Consider the following 20,896-nt stretch of genomic DNA (forward strand, 5'->3'; position numbering starts at 1 on the left):
GCCAATTATACACGCCAAGATCGTCTACAGTTCTATAGGAAAATCAAATTGTTAAATAATCAACGATAATGGATATGCAATGTGAGAAAATGCGGAGCAAATGAGGGTGGAAAGGAACAGGTGTACATCGATATTCCTGGTCGTGGCGAGGTCTCACCAGGTGCACCAGAGACTGGACGAGAAGGCAGACAGGATTTCCGGCGGCTTGGATGACCTCCACTGCTCGTTCATGAGTGCTATGTCGTAGGTCCACGCCATCGACCTCGATTATTCGATCTCCGATCTGAAAATAAACGAGAAAAAGAAGAAGCGCGTGTTAAATCCCTTCTTTTTTTACGTCTATCTTTTGCAATTTTTCATATTTCGATCGGTCAACAGTCGTAATCTATACGTAACTGAATGTTTTTTTGCGAATAACAAAATTATTTATTACAAATGAATTGTTTGGTAATGAGTCAATGGGGACATTGATGAAACAATGAAAATTAATATTTTAAGAATATAGGCAGAGTATATGGAACATACAGGCTGTTGTAACAATATTTAAATATAATTTAGTTTGTTTGAAGAGGTTTAATTTATAAGCCGAGAGAGGAAGTTTCTTTTTTTTTTTTTTTTTAGGAATAATTCAGTGAAAAGTGCTTGTGAGAGAAAGCTCGAGCGAAACAAAGTAGTAAGATAAAGAACCAGACCTTTTGAATTTTAAATTGTTATTATTATCTCTGTTTGTTTAATTTATGAGAAGTTACATTTACGAAGGGAGGAAGGAAATCTGTTTGAGAAAGAATTTAGCAGAAGTTCTTTTGATAAAGAAGGCTCGAGAAAAAGAAGATGGTGTAATAAAAAGAAAAAAGAAAATACGATAGCTTTTTAATTGCAAATTTTTCTTATTATCATTTTCCTGCTGTATTTTATCTAGAAATATATTTCCTGTAAAATGTTGTATATATGAAAAAGGTGTGTTGAATATTAAAATAGAGATAACTGGAGCGTGATATTAAGTTCCATATAAGATAACAAAGAATGAAGGTTTATGGTTCAACCAGTTTCGCGGCTCCATTATTGGGTTGCCAGAGAAAGTTTTCTTCGTTCGTGACGAGAATTAGAAGAAACTTCATTCAATGTTTTCGATCTTAATCTTGAACGAAGCTTTGTTTTTTCAGCCTCTATTCACATATTGTTTCCTAAAGTCACATAAATTTGCTTTTTTAATAGCCATTCATCTGCATATTCTCAAAACAAATAATGGACGAATTCAATGTCAATGATTCTGAAGTCGCATAAACTGATTTTTAAATAGCGTCTCATTTGTATGTTCTTCGATTAAATGAAAGACCCATTATCAGAGATTCTGAATTTCGTGTATTTAAACAAAACTTTCCACCATTTTTATTCAAATTAGAATTAATTTACGAATTTAGTTTGGAAATAAATGCATGAATTTATTATTAGAATATTAAAGATTAAAGAATTTTTTCAAATAAATTTTTTAAATAGAAATTTCTTAAGGATATAATTAAACAAAAAATGAATAATTATGCAGCATAAAAGTTGAAATAGATTCGCGGTCAAGTCCATTGAATCTTCGAGTTTGTATTCTCGTGACCTGAACAGAATACCAAATTATTTTCTCCTTTCTTCTCCCATTGAACGTAAAACACACGCGTACAAATAGAATTCATGTCGCATACGTTACCTTCAACTCGCCGGTTCTTCCGGCCGGGCTGTTCGGCAAAACATTCTTTATGAATATCCCAGATATGTTCTGTGACTTACTAGAGCTGCCATTGTGCAGATCAACCTGTAAGAGAAGTTATTTTAAAATTGGAAAAATTGAATCGCCGATAGAAATTAATGTAACGATAGTTTTAAAGAACGATTGATTGATAACAGTAAATAAATAAATTAGCAAAAGAGTAATAGCAAATGTGATATAAAATCAGATAATAGTTAGTAGGATTATCCTCCAGGAAAATTATTATTCTTCTGGGAATGATAATTAAGGAAAAACGTAGTCGATCTTGTTATATTTTCTAATCCTCTTATTTCTTTCTCTGATCTCGCAAACGGAGAAGCAGAGCAATCTTGTGATTTTATTAATGCCATTTCAGATTGTATTTTCTTAGAAGCTTTCATTGCGTAGTTCATAAAATTTCATAGTCTTTGTAAAATTTTATAGAAATTTTGCAAAACTCCAGATAAAATTTCCAGTAGTAAGAAATAAATTGATAAATATATTGAATTTCTATATTTTGTATAAATATATTGATTTTCTCAATGCGAAGTGGCGCGATGTGTGATTTAGCCCACCTGAATGAATGAAAAATCAAATAATTCACGAGACACAAATATTTAATCGATGTTTAAATTAAAAATTAAACTTTTAAAAAACAAAATCATTAGACTAAATGCTAGTTCAAACCACACGTTTATTAAAAAAAGAAAAATAAATAATAAAACATAGAATGTTAAAAATGATATTAGAACAAGAGTAGCATGTAATGCGAACGAAAGGTTACATTTGATGCAGTATCCGCTGAAGAAATTGTCTTGAACAGCTGGCCTTTGGCCTTTGGCCATGGTACAAGAAGTCTGTGCTTTGTCATATGCACATGGGAGCAACTATCTCCCTGAAATCGAGTTCTCTGACGTCCTAGCGCGAGGGAAAACAAATTCTCCAGGCCAACAGCCCACAGAATTCGTTCTGTAAAATTCTCTAGAAATTTGCCATCGTATGATATACATACGTTTCGTAGAATAAAATATTCTCCTCGAGATTATTACAATATAAACTTGGCAAAACGTAAGCTCGCTTTTAAGCGAATCGAACGTTTCTTTAAACATTAGCTTATCCGTAATTCTAAGTAAGTAGATCTTTTCAAATGAAATTCATTCGTTTGAAATCCATTTGTAAGTAAATTATCTTTTATCGAATCGCAACGTATGCACCTTAAAATTCACTCTTGGAAAGTGACGCTTAGAATAAATTGAAAGCAGCTATTCGATTACGTTACCCAGACACGGCTTGATATCTCGAAGCCATACGGTACACTAATGGACATACAGTAGTACGACTATACGCATAGTATAGAGCTTATGGCACTCGATTGAAATTATCAAGCAATGCCGCCGACATGGTACCATTAATTCGATCCACGACATCGTTAACTGAGCAATTAATACAGGCGGAAGAATTACGTTCATAATGGGCAAAGGTTCTATGTCAAGTAATATCGTAAGACAGAAATAATAGAATATGGAACGAAGATTGGAAAAAGGCTGCGTTCAATACGATGGAAACTAAGAAATCATTTTTAAATAAATTTACCGTCGAATAGAAATGGAGAAAGAAGGCTGTGTTTAATATACATAATTACAAAGAAGAAAAGAATCAATTTTTAAGTAAAGTTACAGTTGATTTTTATAGTTTTTTTATAGTTTAATTAGTACGAACGAAGAAATAAATTTTTGAATAAAACTGCAATAGTTGTTTCTATTTATATAAGTGTTAAATAGTAAAGATAGTGTGTGTAAGTAATTAAGGATGTCGAATATGAAGATAATAAGAAAAGTATAAAACCTAAGTTAAAAATAAAATTTAAGTGGGAGATAAAAGTTCTGTCGTGAACTTGACAGCTCGGTTTATTTTAAAGTTACTTCGCAATCAAAGGCAAAGATCTAAATGAGCTGTTAAAAGCTGGTCTAAACGTACTTTTATTCGTTATAAAACAAGTAATAAAAATAAGTACGAGAGAGAATTCTTCATTTCTGCAAAACAGTTCATGAAATTTCATGTTTTAAAGAGAAGACATACTCCGATATTCTTGATTTATCACGAGCTTAAGTGTCTTCAACTTAATATGGTTAAAACAGAAACGCGAAATCTTTACTTGACACTTTCAGTTGAGTATTTGTAAGCAAGATTAGATGAGCCTTTTATCTACAAAACCTACGAAATTATTACAGCGCGTTACTGAAATGTAGTTACCACATATATATCACATTCTAAAAACTCGCACTTTAAGTCGTTCTAAAAGAAAAATAAATTAAAAAGAACACCGTGTAGCAGAAACTACAAACGGCATCAAGGCCATGGAAAAATCATCTGTTACGACATAGAAACACGATCAACACTTTCATTTCACACTAAAATGATTCATACTAAGCTATTTTTAAATTGATTAAGGAAACAAAAGAAAAAGGAAACTCGCACATTAATCGTCGAAAAATGATAAAATGATCTATTACGTATACGATTAACACATTAATTACACCTTTAAAAATCCAAAGTCTAAGCTAACCTAATTAGAGAAAAGGTAAACGCACACATTAAACATCGTGAAATAGTAAGGAAGATTATCCACTGCACATAAACTTCTACAGTTCAAATCTTAGTGCAAAAATCAGCTTCTCAAAACTTCCCGAAACTCCTCCGCATTAACCTACTTACTTTTAAACTATCCAGCAACAGAACCAAAAAGAGGGAATCCACATATAAACCATCTTCCAGAGCCTCACAAAAACCATTCACTCAAGCCTTCACACACAGAACCACATTTCCAATTGCACAAGCTTTTTCCCGTCCCAGTCACTGACAACAAACACACACGAGCAAGCCCTCTACTAAGAACTTTTATTTTTAACCAGCGGAACGTGTCCGCGTTACGCACCTTTCCACCAACGATGCTCAATCCCAAACTAGTTTTCGGCTCCCTGTAGATCTCCACGAGCCTCTCGGGTCCCCAATGCTTCGACCAACTCACGTTTCCCTCGTGATCTCTATGCGTGACCGTCATATCCACTCGTTCCTCAACGAACACCAGAGTAGGAATCCGAAGCTTGCAGGGTGAGCCGCAGCTGGACGATCCAGAACTCTCTGTCTTCTTCACGCCTTCCTTGTTATCTGGCGATTCACTGACCACCTCTAGAAGCTCGTCATCGCTACACTGGATCGCCTTCGATTCCTGATAGGTCTGAACCTCGACTTCCTTTCGTGGACTCCTCAGAGATTTGCCCTGGTCGTACAGCAGAGCTAGGCTCTCTGTTGACTTATCAAGACTCGATGGAATGTCCTCAGGAATACACTGAATACTCTTAGACTCTTTGACGTAGCTCTTCTCAGATCTAGAGGGACTATCGAAGGAGTCTAATATTCTGTACAAGCTACCTAATTCGTCCAAACAACACTGAACACTTTTGCTCTCCCCTTGGGTCTGGGTCTGAACTTCTCTTCTAGGACTCTGATAGTATTTTCTAGTCAAATGGAAAGGAATCTCCTTGGACACTTCCGAAGGACTGACGATACTCTGTTCCGGACTGCACTGGGTGCTCTTTGTCTCCTGTTCTGTCTGAGTCTCGGCGTCGCGTTTCTCTTTCAGCGAGTACTGGGTCTCCTTGAAGTTATACTCCGATTCCTCGACGCTTCTGTCGAACTGCTGACTCGGCCAACTGTCTGGCGCTGATCTCAGAAGGCTCTCCAAAGACGCAGAGAGTAATAGATGCTCGGACTGGCTTTCCAGAGTTTGACTCTGGTATTCCAGGGAATGTTCCTTGCTGATTAGGCTGCTGTCGTCTTCCGGCCTGAAGGAGACCGTTTCCTCCAGCAGCGGACGTCTCTGCTGCCAGAGTGTTCTGTCATAATCTCTGGTTTCTGGTCTCCAGTCGAATTCTCGTCGGTCCGCTTGGTCCTCGTACTGGAGATTCGCGAGATCCTCCTGATTCGCAGCTTCGAGAAGCTTCGTTGGAGGAAGCTCGATTTCCTGGTCCGCTGTTAGCCTCGAATCGTCCTCGGATTCTGACTCTACCGACCTTAACAGAGGAAACGTGAGTGAGAAAAAGAGGCGGCGTAACGAGGGAAAAGAGTCAAATGGTGGGGAGGACTAATGAAGCGGATGGTTTTAGCCGCTTAATGAGCGAGCGGCTTCTTCTTGCCAGACGGGTGAAGAAACTGGAGGAATTTGCTGCAAACGATGAATGCAAGGATCTTCCGCGGTGACCCATTAATTAAGCAGATGGTGCGATTGTTTGCATAAATTAATTGATCTAAAGTGTGTGAAGTGAATGAGTTTGGGTGGTGGTTTCGAATGGGCGGAACAATTAGAGGATGTTTATGCATTTATTATGCGAATAATCATGGTTACGTTCTTTCAGTCATTTTTGATCTAATCAGTAGATTGAAATAAAAAAAAAAGAATTATATTCATTAACATCTTAATTAAACTATTCGTACTGTTACTTAAGAATAAAATAAACAAATGTAAAGTTTTCTTATTATTTTATGAAATTATTCAATTATTCATTCGTATACGTTTTTAACGTAAATACATACAAAGCAAAGATCTAGCAATTTATTATACTTTGTAATCATTTCGCGCTGAAACAATGAAACAATGCGAACTGTTCCTCGATATTGCTTATGAAATTGTATCACTCACAAATGTTATAAAGTTTATATGCAAATGGACGATAAAGCTCCCTAAAGAGAAATCCCATATAACGAAATTTATGGATTAATAAAAAAAAGGCGCAGTTTTATATTTAGGGCATACGCTCGTTCGAGGTTAAATTAAAAAGTTTCGTTAGCTAGCCAGTTCTCCTTCCCGTTATGCATATCTAAATCCACTATAACAGTTGCTTTCCAAAAGTTGCACGATTTTTCTAACAATAATAAGTAATTATTACTATACATGTTTTTAATTAAACTAATCTTGAACGAGTTTTCGCGCGAAATGTCTTTACTTGAAGAGAAAAGTTGGAAATGTAATAATAAAAATATCCAAGAGCAAAGCATAAATCTTGAGAAGTTTGAATCCTCCACATCTTTCAAGTTAATCGCGACCTGTCTAGAAATATCTTTCATTCTTCTTGTTTTGTTAAATTGATCAAAATATGAAAACCAATAAAATGTAAAATCCTATGTAATGTAATTTTCGTTGAAAGTTACGTGTACGTACACGCAATATGCTTGTTTTCTCTTCAAATCGAAATTAAGTATTGCGAAATAATTTCAAAAGTAGCTTATTCAATTTTTCTTAACGTTTTTTATGGCAACAATTTTCTATATCAATTTCTCTCGTATTAATTTTTAATCTAAAATAAATCGTAATCAGAATTTATAGAATGTCATTTGTTTATAGACACAGAGACACGTGTCTGTTCTTACAGCTGAAAATATCCCTTGTATTTGATACTATTTTGTATATTTTTGCAGCGTGTTTTGATACTGACATGAAAAATAACTTTACGTAATACTTCGACATAAATTTTATTTTTAGAACAGAGACTCCAATATTAAATACGTGCTTTGTCAGCTGTCATTCATTCTGCTAATTATAAAACACACATAAATGACATGATATTTTAAAAAATAAACATCCATGTTCCGAACATGTTATAAAGCGCTGTAACGTTCAACCTCAAAAATCCTGTTGCGAAACTATAAATCCTGGAGCGTATAAAATCTCCATTCTATCATCCGTCGCAAATGTCCAAATATTTATGACAAATATTTATTACATCGCACATAAAATTTATTATTTATGTAACAGTGATCAGAAACGCAAAGACTTGTTACAAAAATTATATATCGAAAAGTTCGAAACATCCGAATCTTACATACTGTCAGAATGTGCAATGCACGAAACTAAAAGCCCAGGTTTCTTCTCTACACCCGATATTCAAAACTAAAACCATACATTTTACTTTACTATACTCTATACAAAGGGTTGTTCCAAAAATTACATACGTCCACGCCATAAACTCGTTAAAAAACTGTAAAAAAAAGAGCACCTCGATCTTACGCGCTATCGTAAAACGCATAAAACCGAAGCTGAACAGGCAGATTTCTTGATCGCGTGGAATATCAAGAATTAAAAGGGCTGAACGTTGAAAATCTATAAAATATTTCAACCAGTCGCCTCATTAAATATATCGGAGCATTGTAGCCTTTGGCGTGTCGTAAATTTACAACAAAAGAACTCGTGACCGGTCGTATAATTCCTCGTTATGACGTCTTCCTACGACTTCGAACAGCCGATTCACACGAATAAGACCGCTTAATATGGTCGCGGATGTGTATCGGTCACGTTTGCATCACATATAATTCTTATATAATGGCGTCTGAATGCGGTGGACATGGTCTAACAATAACATTAGGCCGTCGTATGAGTTCTTTATTAGGTCGATTTCATCGATATATTGCCAGAAATCTTGCAACTTGCGGAAGAAGAAGCTCCTTTCTTGGTATAATCGATGATGAATGAGGCGAGGAAGAGAAAAGGTGATGGCGTTTCGTCTATATTGACTTGATAGTTTGCATGAAAAATGAACGCTGTTTAGGTCACGTCACTATTATCGCGCGTAACTTGCATATATTATGATTACACTGCGGACTTTTATGCATTTATGGAAAACTTGGAGATGCAAGAATGCAATGTACATAATATGCAAAAATACAACGTACATAATATGCAAAAATACAACGTACGTAACGTGTAAAATTGCAGTGTACATAATACGCAGAAATGCAACGTGTGCAACAACATTGTAAGAATACAATGCACATAATACGCAAAAATACAACGTACACGACGTGTAAAAATGCAGTGTGCATAATATTAGAAAATACGTGGAATATCGAAAATATAGTAACCATTCTAATATTTATCATATTGCAATGTATAAAACAATTGTGTAATATTTAATAGATAAAACGATATTCATTTATCCAAGTTCCATTATATTCTTTAATTATGTTTAATTACAGGTTCTCGAATAAACGTATTATTGATAAATTATATATCTGAATTATTAAGAAATTGCATAATTGGATGAATTATATTTGCTTGCTATTGCACACATGCTTCAGAAAATCATCTTACGTTTGAATGTATGAAGTTAGCTTGTTTAGGTCCTGAACACATCATATTTTACGCTTGAAGTTTATACCTAGTACAAGTACTTTATTTATAGCAAAGGGTCGTAAAGTTTACGTTGGATAAATTTTAGACGTAATACAGCATTCTTTCATTCCGACTAACTAATAGTTATTCTTTTTTTAATGATTCTTACTCACTGCAGAACTATTGTTTTATTGTAAAAGCTGTTGTAAGAATTAATAAGCAAAATTTAAAATTAGAAACATATTTCGTTTTGATAAATTATTTAATAAACTATTCAATAGTATAGGTATTAAGGGATTCTTATTCACTGCAGAACTGTTGTTTTATTGTAAAAGCTATTGTAAGAATTCATAAGCAAAATTTAAAATTAGAAATATATTTCGTTTTAAGAAATTATTTAATAAACTATTTCATAGTATAGGTATTAAGGGTTTTGGAAATAATAATTACAACTATTGTGCATTAACTTGAGTGGCAGACGAACGATTCATTTTCGAAGGAATTAAAAGCATCTTCGAAGTCCGAATCTCACAATGATCGATTTATCGATGATGCCTAGTCAGAGTAAGAAAATATCACGATCGATTTTTCTTACCGGGGAAAATTACATCACCCACGAGGTGTGATTATTTTTATATCGTTGAATGTGTTTTCTCGCATTTCGTTGCTATTACGAAGATAAAGATACAAAAGGGAAAAACTATGTACGAATTATTGGAAGCATAAGATTGAATAATTCATACAAATAGGAGGTAATTAAATTTGTATGTAGGAAACGTGAACAATAGCACAACGAGAAATTGAAATTTGCAAATAAAAATAAACAGAAAAATAAACATATTTTTAAATAACATAATCGATATAGTTTGTCATAAATTATGATATGAATTATAAATGTTAAAAGTTTCAAGCATAAATATTATAATTATTACCTTAAATGATCTCTTTCACAAAATTAAGAGAATTATTATAAAAAAGGAACAATATAAATTTTGTGGGCATCGTATAATAAAAAATTTCTAGAAAAATTATCATTTTTATAATACCTGTGTAAAAATTGTCCAAATTAATTTACTAATATTTTTTCTCAAAACAATATTAATGAATTTCTGAAGGTTTCGTCAAATAAATTCTAATATTGACTCGTCAACTCTTCCAAGAAAATACGCTAAATAACAACCTTCGATCGTTCTTTCCTTTAGTCAAGTCACGTGACTTCCACCCTCACTAATCAGAGTACAAAAATCACTACTTTTTTCTTTTGCAACCCCTTCCAAAACAACGTAAAATTGTGCAAACGTGATTTGAATATCGAACCAAAGCTTGTCAGACAGAACGCGGAAGAGGCAACGCACAAGAAGAACTCTTACAAAAGTATTCTCGTGGCTTTCCTCTTATCCAATCATTATTCCAGCTAATAACGGAACCTCGATACATTCTCCTATAAATTCTACTGAAAGCATCGAGGTTCCAGGAAGTTGGAATAATTCCAAATTCAACTGCGTCGAATGATTGGAAAAATACAAATGAAAACATTAAAACTCGTGCAAATGTTACGATATTTGGGACATTTTAGAAACTTTTGAAAGTTAATAACGTTTCTGATTTTAAGAAGCTATCCAGAAGTATAGAAATTTTTGTAAATGTTTCGAAGATTTTGCGAACATTGTTGAAGTGTCTTTAATGATTTGACAGTATATTGGGCTGTAGCAATTTTTTGTAACAGGAAATTTTCAATTTTTAACGGATCATATCTCATTGTATTCCGGAGAAATACGTAAAAGCGAAGAAATTAAAATAACATATTGCAAAGAAAAGTTGCAATTTAGAAATATATAAAACGACTAAAATATTATATATATATATAAATAATAAATCGTTTGAATTTCACACGATAAAATTTAGTGAAAGAAATTTTCATCAAAAATTCTTGAATATTTATAATTTCAGAAACCTCGACACTCTTTAAATATGGTAAATTTTTTTCGAGTTCCCAGAAAATTTCCAAGTCTTCGTGTTTCGAATGTTTCGGAAATCTTGAAAATATTTGAACTTAAATAATTCAGAATTGAAGTAAACGGAAGAAAAATTCTGTTTCCACGTACGTAATAAATCTGGTATTTTTCTTCATTTTTAAACGAAAAGATTTCCTAAATGGAAAGAAAATATTCTATTCATAAACATTCACAGTCTCAAAATATTTGAATCTTTAGAAAACTTCCAAGTTGCTAATTTGAAGCCACCACCTTGCGAGTTTGCAAACATTTTCTCTACTAAACAATTCCAAGAATCAATTCCACTCTCACCAACCCCCTGCCACGCTCACAATCTCAATTTGTCACGTATCTGAAAATTTCTCCGGCCATTTCTTCGGGATAAAACAATTGAAGTAAAATAAGAAACACAGAACCGTTTCAAACATATCGAAAACTTGAAACACTTATTCATTTTATTCTTCGTTGTATTAAATTTCCTGCTGATTGCACTTTCATCGATTACACTTTCATACTAATTCCACTTCTGTTCGTAAAACTTAATTTCAAGACTTCTCTGTTTTAATCGTAATTTATAAAATGTTTGAAATAGATTTCAGCAGTAGATTTGTTCGTTGTGATTATTATTCATTCATTCATCAATTAATCATTCCACTGTGACGATATGTTAATAACAAATGAGTAAAAAAGGGAAGAAAGAAACATTTTACATAAAAATGAAAAAATAAATTAATATTAACAATGTTCCTGATAATACATGAGTAAAGGATATGAATTTATCAACATAGTAAAATTAATAAATCACTCACTATCCTTGTGCTACTCTTCTGCAAAAAATATCTCTTCAATTATAATCATATCAGGATACTATAAATATTTATTTTCTAAAATTTCATCAAAATCCATGAAAAAGTCCCGATATAAATTAAGATTTGCAATAAATTACATTTTTTGAACACTACTATTACAAACAACACCAATGTTCAATCCAATTATATGCTGGAAAACTAAATCGCAAATTAAAATTCCTAAATGGCCCGAAATTTATAAAAAATTAGAAGCAACCTTTTCAAAACTCTGTTCGATAAAACCCTAAATTTAACAACTTGATGCAGAAATAAAAGGTAAAATGGTAACGCTAATATCTCGCCAACTACTTTTTGCTAAACTTAATTGAAATTCTTAATTGCCGAAAAATTAAATTTGGAAAGGAAGCCACAATCAGCAACCAAACTTTTCAAAACTCTGTTCAACAAAATCCAACGCAAACGAAACACCAAATTAATCTTCTCTGTCCTAAACAACTCGGCATAAAAATAAAAAGGAAATCAATATCCCATCCAACTCGACCCTAAGATAAAAGAAAACTTGTAAAATTTCCAAATGCCCAAAAGTTCACAAGAGAAAAAGAAAATCACGATCGACTGATCGAACTTTCCCAACATCAGCACAAGTCAAACTCCAAATTGATCTTGTCTCTCCCAAACCGCCCAATGCAAAAATAAAAAGATGAAGAAAATACGGGAAGAGGAAATCAATTATTTAAAAAAAATAGTGCGCGAAACGAAACAAAAAGAACGAGCTACCTCTCACGTTCGTCCGCGGTGCCAAGGTGTTCACTGTCGCGTCCCGCTGCGTCACTGCAAACTGGCTTACTCTGATCTAATAAACAACGCACTCCTCTCCTCGTGTACTACGCTCGAGAAACGTGGCGTTACACGCGCGCGTCTGACGCTCTCCAAACAACGTCACATACTCTTCTCACATACATTTATACACACGCACGCACGCACGCACACACACACACACACATACACATATGCACGTACATAAATCTAACACTTACACGAATTAAGTTCACGCGGACACGTACGTAAGAATTTTTAGAAGTTTCTTTTTTTTCTGGAAACTATCGGTTTTTTTGTTTCGTACAAGTCGAGAGGCTACACGAGACTGCGGAGAGCAGAGTCGAGGCGGTCAGAATCGCGACTAATCGCGAGCAACCACCTCCAGGAGCGTTCTCCTGCGAGTGCATGCACACGCAGACTCGTTACTGTTATATGTCTGCCTTGTGTATACATATAGGCGTGTCGGTGTGTAAGTGCGGACGCGCGAGTCCACGCGAGTTACGAAGGTTTTGCGATCGCGTGGGAGGAAGTAGCGACGAGCTTCGCTGCCGCAGAGTTTCCCGTCTCTGTTTCCTAGATTCTGCCTCTTCCGCGTCTCTCTTTAACGCGTAGTTGCGTCTACAGCCAATAGGGTGGATAGGAAGAAGCTTTTGGGGATGTTTTTCCTAGGGGATGTTAACTCTTTTACGCGCTATTTCGCGTCTACGTGGTATCGTCATGGAGTAATTAAATAATAGATAATACTGTTTGCCGAGTTGGTAAATAGTAGATTTCTTGGGTTTTGGTAAAGCTATTTGGAGACTACTTTTAGTGTATTATATACAGAATGGACTGGAAGAAGTTCTTGAGGATGTTTTTCTTGGGGGATGTTAAACATTTCATGTGCAATCTTGCGTCTGAATAATATCATAGTTTAATTGATTGTAAAGCTATTAAGTACTAGATGCCTTTGATTTTTGCTGAAATTATTTTGGCCTTAAGTTTTGGTATGTGGTTAGGTTGGGTTGATTTTTTTTTTTAAATATCAGAAGGAACATGTCTTTGTTATTAAGAATTGTTACAAGTAGAATGCTTCGCTGTTGTTGAAGTAAGATTCGGTTCCGCAGAGGTTGATTCTTATGCAAATTCGTATTTTTGTAAACCTAATTAAGGAAATAAAATCTCAGAAGAAATGTATTTCCTCTGCCGAGTATTATAACAAGTACACTCTGGGTATTTTGGCTATTTTTGCGTAATATGTACAATTTATGGATTCTGGCGATTTTAAATTTCCTACGAATGCATAAAGGTCCGCAGTCTATTGATCAGCAGTCCGCGGATTTTTATGCAATTTCAACGTGCGGTTTGAAGGATTTATTTTAGACATCGAGAAAGCAGATACGAGCTTAATTTCGTCCCGTCCTTTTCTCTATGCAGTCTGTTAAGAGGGTGGGTTTCTTTTAATTCGCTTTAGTTTAATTACGAAGAGATCTCGGCTAGGATTAACGTAAGAAATAGACACTCTCGATTCTATTTTTCGACGTATTTTTCAAAATATTCAAATGTTGAGTATATCGTCATCTTTTCTACCACTGACGAATAAGCATTTCGTTATAAGTTTCTGACTTACTTTCAGAGAAAGACACATTTTCGAGGAAACCAACCGTTGGTTTTCTGAATTTTCATGCGGCGTGCAATATACTAAAAGCAAATGATAATACTAAGGATATGTAGGACTCGTATAACATTTATAATAGATAGAAGTCTTTTCGAGGGCAAATAGAATTCGTATAACATTCACAAGTTCCAAGTCACGTAGATCGTTAGTGACCTGCGACAGGAACCGAAAATAAAATTTTCACGAGACAGAGAAGCATACTTCGACTTAGTTTCTCGACAAAGCGCTTATAAGAGAATACTATAGTTTCAAGAACAGTTACTTATCTACGAGTAAGTATTTTACTATGCGTTCCGAATTTTCTTCTCAAATTTTCGTGTCCGTCAATTTTGTCCTAAATTTATTTTATCACGTTAATAGACGTATTAATTCGAAGATGATTTAGTAAACCTACCGTGTAAACGGATATCTGTTATGTTATTTAATTGCAATTTTTTCAAGCCTCTTTCGTAATATGCATAGACAAGATTGAAAAATCTGTTAATATATATTTCTTTTTAGCAACAAAATTCGTAGGATAAGCATATTAATTGGATTATCAGTGAACTATGGTAGGAACTCAACATAAAATTTTCACATGGCAAAGGAAGATACTTATCGACGCATCTTCCTTAACAAAATATGTATGAAAGGGGCAAGCTACTATACCAAAAATTTATTTGCACTACAATTTTTCTATAAACGAAGTTATGTCAAGCCTCGAATAAATTATCTACTTTGGTATATGCAAATAAAAATATTGAAAGTGTATTTATAATACAAATATAAGATATAAAGGATGCATTGAGAAACAAAACATTCATTTCGGATTATACAGACCCAAGAACAGCGTAATTCATGTAAACAAACATCTTTCTACTTTTTTTTTTTTTAATTATTCAACCCTTCTTTCACGAATATCCTGCATAAAAATACTTCGACCGAGAATAGCTATACGATAAAACAGAGAAAGGTTTCATCACTCTGTTTCTTGTCTTTGTCTTCTCGTTTGATGACGTCGCCACGGGCGTCTTGCTTCTTCCTTTCGCGTTATTATTCCTATTCACTCGTTCTTATCTTTTATCGTCTGGTTTTGTACCGTTTCGTTCCTCGCTACGATTTTCCCCCTCTTCAGCGCCATCTTTTCACATTTATATTCGCGTTCGGTTGCTGCAACCGACTCTGGTCTGCTCCTTTAACCCACTTTCCTACCTTTTCTCACTGCTTTTTCCGCTACCTGCCTTTGCCACTTCTTCCTGACGTTTCGTTTTTGGTTTGTTGAATCTTTCATACGGCAAAAAAGGTGGAAAGGAGCGTGTCGCGATTAAATTGGAAATCGCAGGCTTGAAGTATTAATAGTCGCCAGGTAGCTTGGTTTGTTCGACGACGTTAATTGTTTCAAAGGTTTCTGTAATTAAATGTTATGCCTGCACGGATTTTGAAAAATTGTGTTTCATCCGTTTCGGCATTTCTTAATTGGGTTTTCTGTTTCAGGATTCGTTGACTATATTTCGTCCGTTTTGCCGTTCTCTTTGATCGTATTTCGTTAACTGTCTTAAATTAAATTTTGTTAGTTGTATTTCAACTGTTCTGACGTTTTTCAGTCGTATATATACATTTTGCTCGTTTCAGGATTTTTTAAATTCCTCAATGAATTTGTATTTAATGGAATAAATTGTAATCAAGGAATTAGAAAATATCGCAGAACAATTTGAAAAATAAAAGAGACAAAAGACAACGAGATAACTATCGTAAGAATACCGAGATATCGAACGTAGTTAACGAAAATAATTAATTCGCAGGCCTGTTTTAACCGCTCACGATCGATTGGCGAAGGGAAACAGGAACAAACGAAAAAAGAAAAAAAAAGGTAAAACAAAGAAAGGGGTGGCGGCTATAGAATTTTCGGGTCGCGAAACACTGTGTGGTATTCTACACGACCTAGATTTTCAACCAATTGTGCGCATTTCGCGGGATTCCTACGGTCACTCGCGTAATCCATTCGACTGGCTGCACGGAAAATAACATTGTATACATTAATCGACGTTCGAAGCCTTTTTCAGGATGCCACGAATCGTGGAGAGAACTTTCGGTTTTCAAGATCACCGCCGGTAATTAGCTTCGTCCAATTATTTATTATCTCTTTCGATCAGAAACGGATAGACGACTTGGAAAAATAAACTGAAGAGGTGTATTCCCAAAGGAGTGGATATTCGCCAATTTAGAAGTCAGTATATGAACAGAAATCAGTCGTATATTATGCAATTGATTATTTCCAATATTAACCGGTTAATTCTATTAATGGAAAGCTTCTACAAAAGCTTTTAAGAATTTGATAAAAGTAGTTTGACGACTGTGATTATAACTAACTAGATCTGATATTGATTTTAGGATTTCAGGATTTAAGCTCATAAAACGGCTCGTAAAAGTATTTGCACACTTATCATAAAAATTTTTTATGGATATACTGCGCGTTTAAATGAAACGTTGAAATTTATATTAGCATATATGCAATGAGACAGATATATTGGTAAAATTTGACATCCATCCGGAGAAATATATTTATTGCAAACATCATGTTTAGTAGAAAATGAACATTAACGCGAATAGATCTCATAAATGCCTCAACACTTTCGCAGTTTTGCATCCTCGAATATTCGCTGCTTAAACAAACACGTTGAAGTATAAAAAATTGCTCAACATTAAAAAATTTCTCTATAATTAAAAAAAAAGGAAGAAATTCCTAATTTCTTTTTCACTTACCTCCTAATTATCTTCTCCACGCCAAAATCCACCAAACTATCTCGATCATCATCCACGTTCCTCCTCCTCTCGATAGCCGCATGCTCCAACAAAATCGTGAGTTCGGGTTGATCCGGTTGTGCCAATGTACCAATCATAAATCCATCACGTTCTTTCATCTTCGTCACTTTGAATCCCGGCCTTTTTGAACCTTCGCTCCTTGTCCTGTTCAATCTTCTGTCCCTCTTCTCTCCATCCACCATTTCCTCTTCGTCCCCAACTTCAGACACTTTCGACAGGTCCAACAAAATTTCCGTCTTGATGTTCCTCTCAGAAATTTTATTCTCCTCGCTGCTCTCGGCCAAAGCGTTCTCAGACGTGGACTTGGCCAAACTGATCAGCTGTAGATGCGACATGTTCACTGTTTCCGGCGATGGAACCCTTCCCGTCCTCACTCTCACCGAGTCAGAGACCACAGCCACTTCCGGCGGCGAATGTATTTCAATTTTCATCGCTTCGTCCACTCTGTTCGCGGCTGCTTCCTCAGCAGTGATTATTCTAGCCTTCACCAACTGAATCTCCGGAAGAATTCCATCGATCTGTTCACTGGTATCCTCGAAGAATATCTCTTCAACGTTTTCCTGTATCCTAACCTCTTTCTTCGTGTCGTCCAACAGAGATTCCCTGGAAGATTCCCTGGAAAACGCTCTGGGTTTCTTTCTCATCGAACTTCGACGTTTAGTGGCGGGTACCTCTGCCTCAGGACTTGTCACGGATGGTTTAATCTCTTCGACACCTGCTGCTGGTTTCTCAGGTGTCGCCACTGTCACTTTAATCGACGCGGAGAATTGTTTCTCCGACTCGATAGAGGATGGAGTCTTTACTTGCTCTTCAGGTCTTCTTATACTCTTCGTTCTTATTAATGGCTCGTCTTTCGAGGTTTCAGGTTGGACTTCCTGGGCCTCTATAATACTGGATGGACGCGTGATTCGTTGTTCTCTGTAATCACCAGGTGCCTGGACGTCGGTCTCAGGTTCGCTGACCGGGATCACCTCCGAGTAAGTGAGCACACTGTGCTTCGTTAAAAATTCTGTCACTCGTTCTATACATTCCTGCTCTCTGAGACTTTTCCTTTCTTCTCTTGATCTAATCACCGCTCCTTCCGTGTCTTTTCGCCTCCTGGGCTCATCTATTTCGGTTCTAGAAACTTCCGAAACAGGTTCCTCCACTTCGTCTATTTTTCTTCTGGAAGATCTTCGATCTTGTTCTTTCCTCTTGAAAACTTTCTTCTTCGCGCCTCTTTCAGCTACGTCTGTTTTGCTTAACGCGTCTCTGGACGTGGACAGTCGTTCTTGCGAGTCCATTCGTCTCAAGGTCCTTCTTCTTTCGGCGTCTGCACGCCTTTCTGTGGAGGTCGATGGCTGAGCTGCGCTTTCAGGCACTTTTTGACACGGTTCTTCCAGTTCTATCACTGGCTCTCGTTTTAACTTCACTTTCGGTGTTGCCTTCTCCACGCCGGTCGTTATTTCCTGATTGTACTTTATGGCTAGCTTCTTGCTGAGTGGCGTGGCGCTGCTGTCAATGATGATCACGTCTTTTTCGTCTAACGGACTCGTTGGTTTGAAATCGTGGACGTCGACTTCGATGGTTTTTAGAAGTTTGTCTAACTGGCCAGGTTTCGGAGGATGTTTCGTTGGACTGCAGGTAGGTGTGATGGGCGATGCGTCCTTCCAGTGATCTTCTTCTTCTTCGGATTCCGGTTTGTCCATTGACAGTTCTGTTACTCCTGCAGAGTGAAAATAATAACGATTACAGTGGTTTGTTTTGCGACGAAACGGTGTTTGGGGATTTTTTGAAGACTCTTCGTTACGTTTAGTTCCTGGAAAAGAGTTAAGTTTTAAAAACTCATTTAGATAAAATGAAAATCTTTTTATTCTTTTCAGTAAAATTTTCAGTGATTTTTCAGGCAAAATGTAAGTGAGAATTTTGTACAGATTCATTGCTGGTTGTGCTCAATGTTCATGGGAGTTGAAGTTGCAAAAATTATTACTATATGTAATAATTTGTTCTAACAAATTAAAATGTGGAATATTTTGTTCCAAGCGAACGAGAATTTTTTTTGAAGAGACTCCTTGATAGTTGTGCTTCAGTTTTATGACAATTTAGATGAGATATTTTCCTTTTTTTAACAAGTTGCGAAATTAACAGCAATAAGGTTGGACAGTTTGCATGGAAATATTAGTTCCCTTTCTTTGTGAAATAAAAATATTTCGATATGAACAAGTTTCAAATAATTATCGTGCCATTAGTAATTGTTGATATTATCATGTACGAGTGTCAATGAGCACGATAATCTTTTTAATTATGTTATGAGCTATACTCGTAACTTACTGCCGACTATTATCGCAAACGTATTCTTCAGATCATCCAACTTGTTTCTCGAAACTCAGTGAACCAAAACTGACTGATTTGAACTAGTACTGCGCAACTACTATCAGAGATCTTTACCATTGACACGTATAATGTATCTAACCAAACAAAAACTAGATAAGATATTTACACTTGACTCGCTTTCACGCGCCAAGAAATTCTGTACACAATATTGGCCCACACACAGTGATCAATAAAACGGAAACCTTAAGAGCTTTCAACTAACGGTTGATCGTTCTTCGTCATTGCGTACTTCCAAAAATAAGAAAAATTCCTCAGAAAAAAAGAAAGAAAAAAAAAAAGAAGAAAAAGTCGATCGACATGAAGAATACCTGATCTGGACGAGAGGAAGTCCTCGAGCTCGGCTGCGTGATTTGTCGTTTCGCTTTCGTTGGGGAAGCTTTTGCTGCGTCTTACGGGGCAAATCGGTGGCACCCTCTGCCGTAGGATCGGCCATCGGGACATACAAAAGAACCGAGAAAATAATCAGACAATTAATGCCATCGTCAGTGTCTATCGACAAACGGTCCTCTATTCTCGCGGATATAAAACAGTGGAAGAAAACGCGCGGGAGATCAGAGAAGCGGTTCCAGACAAAATGCTACTTCGAGAATGGAATATAAATACAGTTTAGCTAGCTCGAAACACGTGGTCATTTTGTGGGTGAAACGAGAGAGAAGTTTGGAGTTAGAGCTGCTGCCAATGATTAATTTCAAAGTCGATTTGATTAAGTTTGAAGAGTTGGTTAAACCGATGACACGTAAAGAAAGTGGAAAGATCAAAGTGATGATAGTTTATTAAATGAGATTGATTTTTCTTTGGTATTTCGTTATTTTTTATGTTTGATATTTTTCTGATTTATCAGACTATCGAGTTTTTATGGCGATAATTATTTTACTAACTCGTAATCAGTTAATTTATCGTATACACGGCAAAACTAGCTCAAATTACACGTTTACTACAATTATACGTTTATATATATGTTTCAATTTCTTTTTTTATTTTGTTACATAATTATCGTTTGTACGATTCTCGACATTGCAAAATACAAACAAAACGTGTCAACGTTCGTCGCAGAAACATTCGAAAGTACAGAAAATTCAGTGAATTAGGAAAGTGTACGGAGCATTCAGTAGAAGCGGACCGTCTCTGGTCAGACGCGGTACGATAAAAGCATCTCCATCAATTGATTGTTTAATTTATTATCTTACGATGATGTTATACACTATTGGAAATTAATATACGATCATTGGCAGCATCCGAAGTCGAAAGCAGAGAATACGAAGTCAGTGGAGCAGTAGATCTGGAAGTTATTATACAGACAGTCTTGGATATTTACGCAGTGTGAAGAGAGTCAGAACAAAGCGCAATTTGAAAACATTTATGGAAAAATTTCTAACTACTATTTACATCGCTATTTTCACTACGCTATCTTTTCAACCCCCTCCCCCACATTTTTTCAAAATTTAGATAAGCAATCAAAATGATTTATTATTTCTTACTTTTTTAATCAAACAACTTCTTTATGGTTTCAAGGAAGCAATGCTCACAAATAATAACCCAGAA

At 35.5% G+C, this 20,896-nt stretch overlaps 1 protein-coding gene across 1 annotated transcript in view; it reads right to left on the reverse strand.

The window, feature by feature from the left end:
* LOC117230307 overlaps nucleotides 1–20,896 on the reverse strand; it is a 165,614-nt gene that overhangs the window by 23,717 nt on the left and 121,001 nt on the right. The window contains exons 18-22 of the mRNA XM_033487606.1: nucleotides 19,663–19,768; nucleotides 16,922–18,686; nucleotides 4,671–5,808; nucleotides 1,697–1,801; nucleotides 158–283 (exon numbers count right to left, since the gene is read on the reverse strand). Of these exons, the coding sequence (XP_033343497.1) occupies nucleotides 158–283; nucleotides 1,697–1,801; nucleotides 4,671–5,808; nucleotides 16,922–18,686; nucleotides 19,663–19,768 (3,240 nt within the window). The remainder of the gene's footprint in view (nucleotides 1–157; nucleotides 284–1,696; nucleotides 1,802–4,670; nucleotides 5,809–16,921; nucleotides 18,687–19,662; nucleotides 19,769–20,896) is intronic.

This window comes from Bombus vosnesenskii, unplaced genomic scaffold (genome assembly GCF_011952255.1).
Source record: "Bombus vosnesenskii isolate JDL3184/JDL3185 unplaced genomic scaffold, Bvos_JDL3184-5_v1.1 scf7180000013266, whole genome shotgun sequence".
In the NCBI taxonomy this organism is placed as follows: Eukaryota; Metazoa; Arthropoda; class Insecta; order Hymenoptera; family Apidae; genus Bombus; species Bombus vosnesenskii.